General features: G+C 47.0%; 1 protein-coding gene across 3 annotated transcripts in view; it reads left to right on the top strand.

Annotated features, from left to right (window-relative positions):
* Positions 1-12,744, top strand: part of TOM1L2 (target of myb1 like 2 membrane trafficking protein) — a 56,859-nt gene extending 44,115 nt beyond the window's left edge. For 2 of the 3 annotated variants that reach the window (XM_086854982.1, XM_086854981.1), the window contains 3 exons: positions 4,294-4,353; positions 6,854-6,890; positions 7,422-12,744. In XM_086854982.1, the coding sequence (XP_086711108.1) occupies positions 4,294-4,353; positions 6,854-6,890; positions 7,422-7,570 (246 nt within the window). In that variant the 3' untranslated portion in view covers positions 7,571-12,744. The remainder of the gene's footprint in view (positions 1-4,293; positions 4,354-6,853; positions 6,891-7,421) is intronic. The other variant, XM_086854983.1, reaches the window with a different exon arrangement.
* Positions 12,745-13,332: the final 588 nt, after the last annotated feature.

Below are 13,332 nucleotides of genomic sequence, written 5' to 3'. Positions count from 1 at the left end.
CTCTGCAGCCGAGCTCCCCACTGCCGAAACACACTTATGGGGAAACAAGGAGTTAATTTAATCCTTGCACCTAAAGTCAAGAGTGTTCTAATATTGAGGCCAAGCAGCTATTTCAAGATCACAACAGCTTTAAATAGATGGTAAGGCTGTAGTAGTAAGCTGGAGTAGCCCGCTAGAGTGCTGCTAGTGCTGCTGTAGGAATGGCAGACCTTTACTACTGCTAACCAACGAGGGGGAGTGAGTAGCAACTAACCAAGAACTGGTGTCAGCTTTGTTAAACATCTAGAAGTAAGTGGAATTAACTAAGCTATTACAAGGCAGTAGTCTAGCAACAATTAGCATAAACCTTGTTAAACATTTTAAGAACATTAATGAGCTCACCCAGAGACCTGAATTGTCATTTCATACCTGCTTCTTTTCCAGTGGGATCATTTTTAATAGAAATAAAATGTGATAATAATAACCTTAAACTGTCTTTTTAAGGGTAGAATATTGGATTTTATGACTTCTGAGGAAATATATTGGCAATACTCTTTGGCTTTTGATTGCTAGTGAGAACATCAACACAATCTAACTTAGATAAGTAGGAACTTCAATTCCAGGTTCCTGTGGGTTTTGTGGGATTGAACACTCACTTTTGTTCTTCCAACCCTCATTTCCATTTCCCTTTCAGGACTGTTGAGATGATCCCATTTGTAGGATTTTCCAAAGACTAAATAAAAAAGGAATTTAAACAATCAGCCCAACTTTTAATTAAAGCCAGTTACTTAAAGCATCCAAAAATATTTTGTGACTTAATTTCCATTTACTTTAAGTATAGACTTTAAAAAAAATAAAAATTCACAATATCTTTTTTACAATCAGCTCTTGCAGCCAGCACTGACTATCTGGGGAGCTCTCTTGCCAAGACTGAGAGCTTCACTAGACCATGGAAGTTTGCATAATCAAACTATCAACAAGAGTGTCCCATTCCAGAGTTTTTTCCATGTAGTCTGTGGCTGCCACTGCTGCTTGTTCCCAGAAACTGTTGTCTTTTTTTAATGTGCAAACTAGTTAATTTTACATTGCCCCTGTTGGAATTTAGGGATTAGTTATAACAAAATTCCCCTGCGCATTTTTCAGTTTAGGGCTTCTGAAAGGGGAAGACTTGCCAAGTACCCAACTGACTGGCAAAAACTGAGCTTCTCTGTATGGTCAGATTAAAATGAAAAATGAATGGTACAATGTTATCATTAAAATAATTTAAAACTTCCAGTTGCTCTTTGAGAGTTTCCTCCATCTTTATTCTTGAACAAATTAAACCAAACACATGTAACCCGTGTTTTATGAGGAAATGGGGCTCAGAGTCTGAGGGAAATAAACTGGAAGCTGAGCATGGAAGGAGCAAATAGATACAGAACCTCAGCACTTCTGTGGGTGCTCTGGGAGACAGGGGAAGCTTTTTAAAAGGTCAGTGCTGAATAGAAAACAGCTGACACACTCAGATGTTTACCTTACAGCTTTGTCTGCTTCTCTGCAAGAAGTGCTCTTGCACTTCTGAGGGCTTTGTTTGTTTGTTGTAACTAGCTCTAGCTGAAAGTAGAATTCCCTTTTTTTGCTTTTTTTTTTCTTTCATTTTTTAAAATTCTTACGAAACACCACAGCACAAACTCTCGTTCTGCTGAGCTGCTCTTTGAGGACTTCTGCAAATTCAAGAGTCCTGTGATTCTCAGGAACTCAGTGCTTGAGCAGTCATCTGTCGTGTTTTCAGGATAATCAAGATTTGAGATGCTGTATTCCTTCTAATACAGGGACACAGTACTGCCACACTTTTTAGAACAGCTGCTCTTATATTCATAAAATCATAAAATCCTGGAATGGTTTGGGTTGGGAAAAAAGCTCATCTCATTCCAGCCTGCTGCCATGGGCAGGGACAGCTTCCACTATCCCAGGTTGCTCCAAGCCCCATCCAACCTGGATGTGGAGAACACTTTCAGGGATGGGACAAACACAGCTTCTCTGGCAACCTCCCCACCTTCATAGGGAATAATATCTTCTAATATCTAATCTAAATCTCTTTCAGCTTGAAGCCATTTCTCCTTGTCCTGTCACTGCAGGCCCTTATCTAAAATCCCTCTCTAGCTCTCTTGGAGCCCCCTGTGTTCCTGTAAATTTTATTCACAGGAAAGGAAAAATAAACCAGCTATTTTCCTCCTCCCTTCCATGCACGTGTTCTTATCCTTAGAGAAACATAAGCACCTTTCTGAGCTGCAAACCAAGCAACAGCTCAGAGGCTGCACCTTCCACAGTGTTACCTTGTGCATGCAGGTTAAGCAACACAGGAGAGAGGCAGCAATTCAACTTCTGCAGTAGGCTTTAGGTTGCTGTAGACTGAATAGATCCATTACTTTATATCTCTGAAGACAATATTTTATAAAGCTGTTAAACCAAGGAGACAGTTTTACAAAATGCAGCTTGGCCTTGGGAAGGAATGTGTTGGGAAGTGCTTAGAGCTGTTCCCTTGTGAGTAGCTTCAGCTCACGTTGTGTGTGCATGATGCAGGAAATCAGAAAGGGGCAGATATCCTAAATCCAGCCCATTCCAGAGGAAACTACAGGAATTTATTTTCTGTTTGGGATCTTTATGAATTTGCTGGAAGCAAAATGACACCTTGTACCTCTGATCCCAGAAATAATTGTCACTTTGTCCAACCACCTGTCAAGTCAGAACCTGGCCACCTTCCTGGTGCTGCTCTTTGGGGGAGATGCTCAATCCAGGATTGAGTTCTGGATCTCCAGTTCTTTGACACAACTAACCCACTTCAGCACCTCACCTCAAGCAAGGTCTTAACTGGCCTCCTCAGTACAAATGGCCATTTGAATCTGTGAAAAAATCCCTGAGGAGCTTTGCTAAAAAGCCTCAGCCTCTGTGATCCAGCATCTGTCCATCTTTCTCTGCTAGAAGTGCCTGAGAAAACTTCACCTCCCAGGAAATGCATCTGCAGAGCCTCTTCCAGCTCTTTTTATTGAATCACAGAGTCATTAAGGTTGGAAAAGACCTCCAGGACCATCGAGTCCAACCATTAACCCACCACTGCCAAGGCCACAACTAAGCCATGTCCTGAAGCACCACATCCACAGGGATTTTTATCACTTCCAGGGCAGGTGATTCCTGTGAGAGACTTCAGACAAAGCTGTGGAGAACCCCTGACACCTTTTCTGTCTAGGAGAGTCCCTCTAAGAGTGCCAGGCCTCCTCCCTGCCAGCCCCACTGCCCTGGCCTGGAACTCGCATGTCTAACATTGTTTTCCAACTATTTTTCAGGTTGTCCTTATTAGATCTATTGTGGTGTTTTCCTGTTTACCTCGGCAGGCCTCTGTTGTATTTAAGCAGTGTAGTTAAGTCAGGAAATTCTACACCTAATACTCAGTAATTTCCCTTTGCTGACCCAGTTACCCTTAGCACTGTGTGAAATCTCTGCCCTGCAGGGGCAGAGGCAAACCTTCCATGCCTGAGTGTTAAACTATCCCTGGAACCTGCTCTGGAGAGCCCTGCTGCAGCTCTGGGGCTGTGCTCTCCTCCTCTGCCCCATCCTCTTCCTCCTCCCTCACCTTTGAGACTCTGCACTTTGCACTGATACACGCTGGGCTCTGCTGCCGAGGGTCACCCTTGGCAGAGGAGCAGGAACTGGGAACTGTGAAAGTTTTGCTTTAAACCCTTGTGCCAAGGCTTGCCAGGGCTCGATGGTGTGGTGGGAGGAGGATCTGGGAGGAAGCATGACTGTACCCTGAGCTCTGACTTCTCCACCTGTGGGGAAAACCAAATTGTTTTCATAGGAGTGTTGCCTGAGGACTGTGAGCCCCTCTTTTTTCTAACCTTTCACTGTGGCTAATACCCATTTTAAAAAAACAAATGGTGTAAATTTAACATTTCAAAACCTAACTGATATCCAGTATTCTACCCTTAAAAGCATTTCACGATCAAGATTAGAATCATCAGTCCATCTTGATGGTTTTAATACGTGGTCAAGAAGTTACTCATCTTACGCTGGCATCCAGTCACGTCATTCCCCATAATCTTTCTCTTGTTTTTTTTAGCCTTGTTGTTCACAATTTCCTTTCCAAAGTTGTTTCTTTATTTGAAATGCCATTTATATTTTGTTGCCTTTTTTTTTTTTTTTTTCCAGCACATCTTACATCTTTGTTTTTGTTTTGTTTTTAATCTTATTTCTGGCGTTTTCCATCGCTCTGTGGCCATGATTGTGGATGTGTTTTGGTTTTTGCCTGCCTTGCTGTTCTCTCGCTGCACTCCCTAGATCCCTGTTGCACAGTCCTCTGTCATGGATGACATTGAGGAGTGGCTCAGTACCGACTTGGTGAGACTCTTTATATTTTCATTTTTCACTTGCACGGGTAACTTTCAATGCATTGCTGAGTTCCTGGTACTTCTCATAGCGGGAAGCAGTGAAACTTCCCAAGCGGAGAGTTTGGTTCCCTTTGAAGGGAATATATAAGCAGGAGGAATCAGAGTCGTGTTCAGCAATTCAACCAAAACACTTTTTTTTCTGAGCTGTTTTATTTTCCCTTTTCCATGTGAACATCACAGAATAGCATGTGTTCCAGAAAACGTGGGATTCTGATCCTCAAATAGGGAAGCATTAAATATGGGCTGAATTTTTCTGCACCAGACTTAAAGTCCATGTTTAAAGCTGCATTATTTAGACAGGATCTAAGTTCATGCTTATGTTGAGGCATGCTTTTAAGAGATGCTGGATCAGGGTTTAGATTCCTTTCAAATCAAGATGTCTTTGTTAAACTGGCAGGCAATCTTGACATGTTTCATAATAGTAATTATAAAAATTTATAACAATCTCTCTTCGATGTTTATAACTTTCTCCTAAATGGTTATTGTCTGGTAATTATTAAACAAACAAACAGAAAGCAGAACTAAAAGTAGCTTTGCCTTCACCCTGGAGTTTGTTTTCCTGTCCCAACACACATTTGGTTTAAGCAGGATACAGCTATTACACATTTATTCTGTTTTGATTTTTTTCAATTGTAAGCATGACTCAAATCCACCAAGTGCATTTTGGGGGGTGGGTGGTGGGTTGTGCTCACACTGTTCTTTTAAACATGGTTTTAGTGAACTGAACCTCACCATATCCCCAAGGATCATCTCCTTCCATTCTTCCAGCTTCAGGCAGGAAACTCCCAATTCCCTTAGGGTGTCCCCCAGCCCTTTGCTGCTGCCTGCTCAGCTCCCAGCTGGGAGCTGTGGGATTTAGCTGGAAGCAGAGCTGCAGGCACGCTCTGGCACGTCAGCCCTGTGCTCTGGCACTGGAGGAGCTGGCTTTACTGCAAGGAGGAAAATTCTCCAGCTCTCCAAAGGTGCCTGAAGTGCTTAAACACATTCCGGGTTCAGTGTTTGATTTTGGCAGGCTGACTGGCTGTCTCTGAAATGTCACTGGGTTCCAGCTGCAGGTAGGTTTGTCAGGCCTCAGTACAGGAGTCACTTCCAAATTTAATTACAAACTGGCCTCATTTTGTTAAAAAAATACAGTAAATGTAGCCTGTCCACTCTGCTTAACCAATAAACTTTTGCCTTTGCTATTTAAATTAATTTAGAGGGAGAGAAGATCTGATGGAGAGATATGGAGGTAGCTCTGTGCATCTGTCATCCCCAGCACAGACTTGCTCAAAAGGAACAAAGCAGAGAAGTGTCCTGGAAATGCCTGAGCAAGCCTGGGGATGTCCCTGGGTCCCCATTCCAACCCTATGTGGGTGCAGCAGAGAGATGCCTGTGAAAATTTGGACTGGATTTTTGTTTTTCACTCTGGGTCCCCTCCTCCTTGTTCTGTTAGCAGCTCATTTCAATTCTCTGTTTCCCAGGCGAGGAAGTTGAAGGTTAGATAATTGTTATTTCCTTACCCTTTTTGGGGTCCACTGGACACAACTCTGCCTGTGAAGGGGCTGCTATGTGAACCTTTGGAAACCTCAGTGCAGTAGGAAGCCAGGAGATGCTCAGGCTCTAAAATGTGAGGCCAGTCAGTATCTTCCCACTCCTGCTAGAGAAGCCAAGTATAAACAAATACTTTACGTATTCAAAGCAGTTTCAACCTGAGGTTTTCAACCAGTATTTTTACCCAGCTTAAACATCCTGCTAGATTGACAAGGATGCCTTTCCCTGGACTTTTAATTTCCTTATTTGAAGTGCACATTGAATTGCACAAACTGGTGGAAATGCAGTGACCCTGTGGCATTCCCAGCCTTTGATTCTGATGGACAAACATTAACTGCTGTCAGTATCCTTCATCCAGTTCACCCTGGTCTTGTCTTTGTACAGCATGGGCACAGGAAAGCTGCTATATTTTTGTATGAAACCTAAAACAAACTCTCACAGGAAGAATGTTGACCCCAAACAATTTTGCACATGTCCTTTGTCAGCTAAAAATGCATTTTACTTGAAGACACAATGCAAACCACAGTCCTGACTTTTTTAAGGATGGTGTGACAGAAAAGATGCCATCTGGTGCAGTGTGTGTATGACTCACACAGCTCAGATTTGGACCAGAATTACTGTCTGAAGAGGAAACAGCACTGGACTGACATTGAGATCCAACAGGGAAAGCTTAGCTATCCACCAGCAATCTTCAGAAGCACCTCAGTGCTCGCCCTCCTGCTCTGCAGCGCAGTGAAATGTCAGTCCCCACTGGCCTCCCGACGTGGGAGCCGTGTGATTTCCCCAGGTCGCCCTGCTCCAGTGGTTAATATGTGGAAACAAGTGGTGGAAACTGTCCAGTTGTATTAAAGGTGGAGGGGATGACAGGGAAGGGGAAACACTGCCTGTGCTCACGTGCCTTTTTGTTCCTATTGCAGAAAGGCACCGAACTGGAAGAAGGAGTGACCAGTGAAGGTAAGCAGAGATGCCCGTGGCTATGAGCCATTCTCAGGTTAGTGCTCAGATGGAATTTGCTCTGATCCCTGCTGAGATGCTCCCTTCTCCCAGCCTGATGTTCCCCAGCAAATGCTTCCATGCTCAGAAAGGCGGGAGGAGAGCATTTCACAGCAAAAGGTTCATATTTATGGTGTGGGGAGCCCTCCTGGCTGTAAGTGCTTCCCTGCCATCTTCCTTGGCTGTGCTCTGTGTTTGTGCCAGCAGGAATGTGTCCCCGAGCTGCTCAGCCCTTTGGAATGATGTTTCCCTGGTTCTGTCACAGCCGGTGGCATAGTGTGGGTTTGATTCCAGCTGCTGCCTGAGCTCGGGTGTCTCCAAGGACGGCTGTACCCTTTCCCGAGGAAGTCAGGCTGTACCAGTATTTGTGCCTGCAAACACAGCCCGACAGGATGCCAGGCCCTGGAATTTCAGCCCCTGCCAACCTCTGTCGCTGGGGCCAAACCCACGGCCCCCGTCCTTACCTGTCTTCCTTCTGTTTTTGCATTGCAGAGTTTGACAAATTTTTAGAAGAGCGAGCCAAAGCGGCGGAGATGGTTCCAAATCTGCCATCCCCTCCCCTGGAAGCCCCCACTCCTCCGACAAATCCTTCCAGCAGGAAAAAGCAGGAGCGCTCGGAGGATGCCCTGTTTGCACTGTGAAGGCGGCGCGGAGCCGCTCTCCCGCCCTGTGCTCCGCCGGCGAATGTCGCCGCACGGCCACTCTGTCCTCCCACAGTCCTTGGCTAACGACGACTCCCGTCCCCCCCATTCCATAGTTTGCTTCTCCTTCCCTCCCTCCCCAAGTGATCCACCCCCACAAGCTGACTCTTTCTATTTAAATCCAACACTATTCCTGCCAGACCACGATTCTCCAGCACTCGCTTAATCCCCTCCTTCCTGTCCCAGCTGCACAAAACCAGCTCTTGATGCTGAAAACCCCTTCAGAATGCACGAGTACGTCACACTGGGCTGAAACAAAAGCCCAGGGGGAAGAGAGCAGCCTTGCCCTTCAATTTATGTAGGGATCATCCTCTTCTGTAGGCAGGTCCTGCCAAGTAGACGGCTCTGTCAATCAGCATGTAATTGACTGAGCTGGAATGTTCAGGAGGAGTGTGTCTTTATTTTTAGATAAAATGTTAATGTATTGGCTTTCGTGTTGGATTCGACAGCAAGGAACAACTGTTCCCCTTTCAACATGTGCTTCACAAGTTAAAATCCTTTACTCTCCCACTCACACATCTCCTGGTACCATATGGTGGTCGCTTTTCCCCACTTTCTGTGGCGTTTCATTTCTAAATCTCACAGGGTATTTTTTGCCTTGTGTTTTATCTGGGCTTGCTCTAATTTGAAGCAGTCTGTTGGCCATGTCCAGTAGCTCTGGCAGTTGATAAGGATGGAAAATGCTGGGCTAAATGGCTGCTGTAACAATGGCATGGGAAGCACCTTGCTCTTTGGGAGACCATTCCCACACAGGAATTTTCCTGGTGTGTTTGCCTTTTAAAATAGCTCAGTTATTTTCTCCTTACCTTAGATTCCTTCTTTGGTGACTGTAGAGCTCTGCATTTGGTGTAAACACCCATGCAGATGGATGGGACTTGCTCAAGGATTGGGTGTGAACTGAGCTTCCTGGATTCCCTGCCATGCCTGGTAGGATAGACACGCTGGTTCTTGGGGGTAGGGACGAGGAAAAGAGGCAAACCTCAGAGGTTTGTATGGAATGCTGAGGGAGATGGTTACCATGGAGGGATTAGCCCTGCCAGCCAGTGCTGGAGGTGAAACTCCTCATTTCCTTTCAGTTTTAGGCCTGAGAAAGTGTTGAAATGATTGTGACCGTGCTATTTGTAATTTCTGGAATGTCCTTTGATCCCTCTGCCCTTCATTAGCTCCCGGCTCCTACAGGGCTGCAGTCTCTGTGCAAACAAGCATATTCCCTTGCTTGCCAGAGGCATGGCCAGGATTCCTGCTCCTCTGGGGCTGCCAGAAGGGATTCCAGCATGTGTGCCTGCCTTGCTGAGCTGACAGGCAGAGCTGGAGCAGGCAGCTCCAGCCATCGCCGCATCCCCCAGCGTGTTCCTTGGGAGGAAGCCAGTGGCGCAGGATGGCAGGATCAAAGAGAGAGCTGAGCAGTGCATGGCAGGAGCATCTCCCATCCTGACAGAGAGGCACTTTATCATCTAAACACCCGTGCAGGCAGCAGGCTCCAGCCCCTCTTCCTCAGGGTGTTCCTTGGCTTAGGCAACCTCCTTCTGACCTGACATGTCTGAGCTTCCCAGGATGCTGATGTGTGTCAAGCTCTCTTGAAAGTTGTTCTAGGCCAAGTGATAGAAGCTTTTATCTGAGCATAGCATTTTATCAGCCCATACCATTCTCTCTGAGGACCACCCCCTTTGGGACGTTGTGACACACAAAGCCTGTTACCAAATGCCTGATTGCAGCGCTGATGGACTTTGACAGCGGACACATTAATCTTTGAAGGGAAACATTGTTTGGTGCAGGATTTCCAGGCCGTCCCAGGTCAGGTTTCACTCTGTGTTCTCCCTGCTCATCGTCTCATCTGTCCTGCCCTGCCTGTAGCCTCTTGCAGGATCCCTCCATATGTAGCTGGGCCCAGGCAAGGCTGTCCTGCCACCCCTCTGCACTGATGTGACACCTCATCACTGCTCTGTGTAGCACGGCTTACAAATGGACAGGGGAAACCAGTTTAAAGATGGAGATAACTTGAGGATCAAGCTTTTCTCCCCACTTGCTGGCCCTCTCTCCAGTTGAAGCCCTTCTGTGTGAGTCTGCAGAGGCTTTCTCCAATTCCATCTTCTCCGTGGCTAATGGAACAGTCTCCCTCAGCTGCATTGCACCCTCCTGCTCTCACCCACTGCCCCCACTGCTCAACACAAGGTGAGCCTAATGCTCAGGGATTGGCACTGCCAGCTTGCTGCAACACGTCAGATGTGGCCACCAGTCCCCAGAAACCTGAGGAAACTTCTGTGGCAACGCTGATTTGCTTTCAGACGGTGTCCGGTGATCGCCTGAGCAGTTTTGCCAGCACAGAATGAATTGCTGGTATTCCTGTCAATGCAGAAAGCTCTGTGGGTGTTATAAGTGTGAATTTTCTCTTCTAAATCCTTGAAACACATTGACCCTGTAAATGGCCACATCAGGTGATTCTAAGCATGTTAATCCAGCTTCCCTGCCAAGCCAGAGGAGATAATCGCATTGCTCAGGCATGGGGACACTGTCAGATGGTGCAGAGTGGCACGGATGTCACCGTCACCGAGCCCCTGCAGCGTCCCACTGCTGCAGCTGTGCTGGCCCTTCATCCCCCACCCCTCAGCCAAAAGGTACTGGGGGAGTGTGCTTTTTAAGGCTTTTTTCTGTCACGCTAAACTTGTCCTGTGACCTCCAAGGTGTTGCTTTAGGAAGAATCTGGTTCCTTTCTGGAAGATTCTGCAGAGCTGTCGGTGGTTGCTCTCTCCAGCTGGGAGGAAAAGAGGTGGAATGAGAAGGCTGGGGCTGGGGGGAAAATACAGAGTGTGTGTTGGCAGAGCTCAGGGGGCTCTTTCGGTGTGTGCAGCCCCAGGCAACCCGTGGTCCCTGCTGACACTGTGCATTATCCTCTGGAAAGCCGTGGCACTGCTTGCAGGGAGTGGCAGGTGCCACCAGCACAAGTGGTGGCTTTGCTGGAAGTAGGGCAGCTCCCAGGAGATGCCTTCCTTGGGAGGAAACGTACTTTTGGAAAGACCTGGGATGGATTTGGAGCCCAGATCCACCACACTTGTCTCTCAGGGCTGGAAGCACCAAAGGGAACAGCAGAACAGGTGGTTTAGCCCAAACCTTCTTTAACAAATACAAGAGCTACGCTAGAGCTTCCCAAATGTCCTGTATCAGGATCTCTCATCTTCCCTGTCCTCTTGTGGTCTGCTGAAAACCAGAGCAGTGGGAACTGTTTGAGGGAAAGGGAAGGGGCTTTCCACTTCAGGAGACCAACTTCTCAATTTATCCTTCCTCGCTTTCACTCTTAAGTGCTTCCTCTGTGCAAGTGGGCAGAGGACTCGCGTGGCTCCTGCGAGAACAGGGATGGAGCTGCAGCCTGATCCACTTTCCATAAGAAATAACATCCCAGCGCTTTCTAGGCATCTTAGGAATCACAGCTTGACACTCAACGACACTAAATTATTCTCGGGGTCCTTTGTAAGTTCTAATCGTGCCCTATTCTAGGTTAAAATATTTATTTTGTCTATATATTTTCTTTCCAGTGTGTTTTTTAACCTCTTATGTTAACTCTTCATGTGCTGAGATGTAAGGAATCAATGGTTTCTATTTAAATATACCCTTTGGGTTCTGTTTTGGTTTTTTTAATTGTTCTGTGTAGATTTCAGCTGCATCTTTGACAGGTGTAATAGATAACAATGTGCTGTACAAACATTTAGGGTGTTTAGGGTGTAGGTAAGGCTCATAGGAGAACTGCTCATAAAAACGTAGCACGGTGTCTCTTAAAGGGAACAGTGTAAACACTGAAACTGGTCCATACTGGGACCCTCACGTAGCCTCCAACATACCTTTTCCCTTCTGATTATCACAGCCTCCATCTCTGGGATGTGCTGATCAAACCAGCTCTGTCATCCCCAGGGCTGGTCTTGCAACTCCAAGCTGAAGGATTTTTTTATTTGTTTGTTTGACTTCATCCAGCATTTTTTGATGGGATACACTGGCTGTTTCCACTTTGACATGGAGGGCTGGGAGCTGGCTGTGGTGGCGAGATGTTTCCCTCCAGTGGTGGAAGAACAGATCCAGGCCGTGGTTTCAGGCCCAGGGCAGGGGTGATGGTCCCTCCATGCAGGAGCTCCCAGCCAGCACAGCCTGACCCTGCTCCTCTGTTCCCTGCTCCCCTGATATCCCCTACAGGGACAGGATGTGCAGCCCAGGAGAGCAAACAAGATGGATTTCCAACACTCTGTTTCATGAGTCTCCTGTGGGTGCTGGGAGCCCTGGAGTGGGAACTGCTTGTGCTATCTCCATCCCTGTCCATCCCCATCCAGCTCCGTCATTGTTTACCTCCTCAGGGCTGACCACAAGCCTTGTGGAGCCTCCCCTGGAAAAAACCAGCTCACAACAGTTATTTTTATGGAATTAGTGAAGCAGTGAGTGGATTTAGAGCTGTGTTGGAGGTAACCCTTCCGCTGCTGTGGGCTCCCACCAGCCAAGGAGGCGAGGTGCCCACACAGCCCCTTCCACCCATCCAACCCAAACCGCAGCCTCCGGAGCAGGCTGTGCCTGCCTGCTCCCAGCCCAGGTTCTGCACACCTCCTCCTCACCTGGAGAGAGGTGAGGCTGTGTGTCACCAAAAGCCAGCTGGCACTGAGCAGCACCGAGCTCTGCTGCTGGTTCTCTTTAGCCCATGGCAAATCCACTACTCCAGAATTCCCACCCTGCTCCGTGTTTTTATGAGTACGAGCTCCTCATTCCCTACATGCTCCTATGAGCTGTTGTTAACCCTACAAACGTAACCTGTGTAATAGCTTCTCTGTATATTACAGCTGTAGGCTTTCCAGATAAAAGTGGATAATATTTATTTACTGAAGATACTGGATATTTTTTTGTTTGGGAATGGGGTAGGGGGAGAAAAGGGACATAACTGTTTAAAGAGATCGACTATGTAAAGAGAAACAAAATACACAAAAAGCAGAGAAACCCAACACTAAAACATCGCTGTATTCAAGTAGAGTGTTTCCGTTAAAGATGAGACAACTGTATTAATCTGCCATTGTTTAACTTGCTCCAGAAATCATCTCCTTGGTTCCTGCATGTGAGATATTCCAATAAATTCACTATCAGTGTGAGCTGGGGGTGCTATCATCTGTCTCTCAGCTGGGGACTCGCCTGGCTCCACTGCCTGGCCTGAGCACAGGCGACATGTGCAGCCCTTGGGTACCCACCAGATGTCAAAGCTGGTCTCCTCCAGGAGACAGAACCTGGCTATTCCCACTGGGAGAAGGCTTGTCCCCAGCAGTTGCTCTTTGTGTCTTTGCATGGCTCGTGCTGTCCTCTGTGCTGTGTTGCCAGTGCTGCTAAATTTGTGTCCCACCAAATTCTGGCACATCTTTTGAGGGTGGCATCAGGCAGACACGGTGGTGACAACCTGGGTGCTTGGTGGGACACTGCCCACCACTGATAGTCCTTGGAGGGCGACTGTGGATCACCACCCTGGTGACCTAGAAAGTGATATGTGATATTCCCAGCCCATCCAAGGGCCACTTTCCTGACTCATCAGCCAGGAATTTGTTCTGACATCCCCATTATGATGGTGGGTTTGATGGGCAGAGAAGGAAGAGCACCAGCTTAGGAACCCCAGAGAAATGGCACTGGCCAAAACTGAACCAGTCTGGCAGAATGGTGCCCTCTGTTCTGCATGTGGAGATCCACCCTGG

The sequence above is a fragment of the Cyanistes caeruleus genome, chromosome 17, assembly GCF_971803275.1.
Source record: "Cyanistes caeruleus chromosome 17, bCyaCae1.hap1.1, whole genome shotgun sequence".
Classification (NCBI taxonomy): domain Eukaryota; kingdom Metazoa; phylum Chordata; class Aves; order Passeriformes; family Paridae; genus Cyanistes; species Cyanistes caeruleus.
This window is presented reverse-complemented; position numbering and strand designations above follow the sequence as displayed.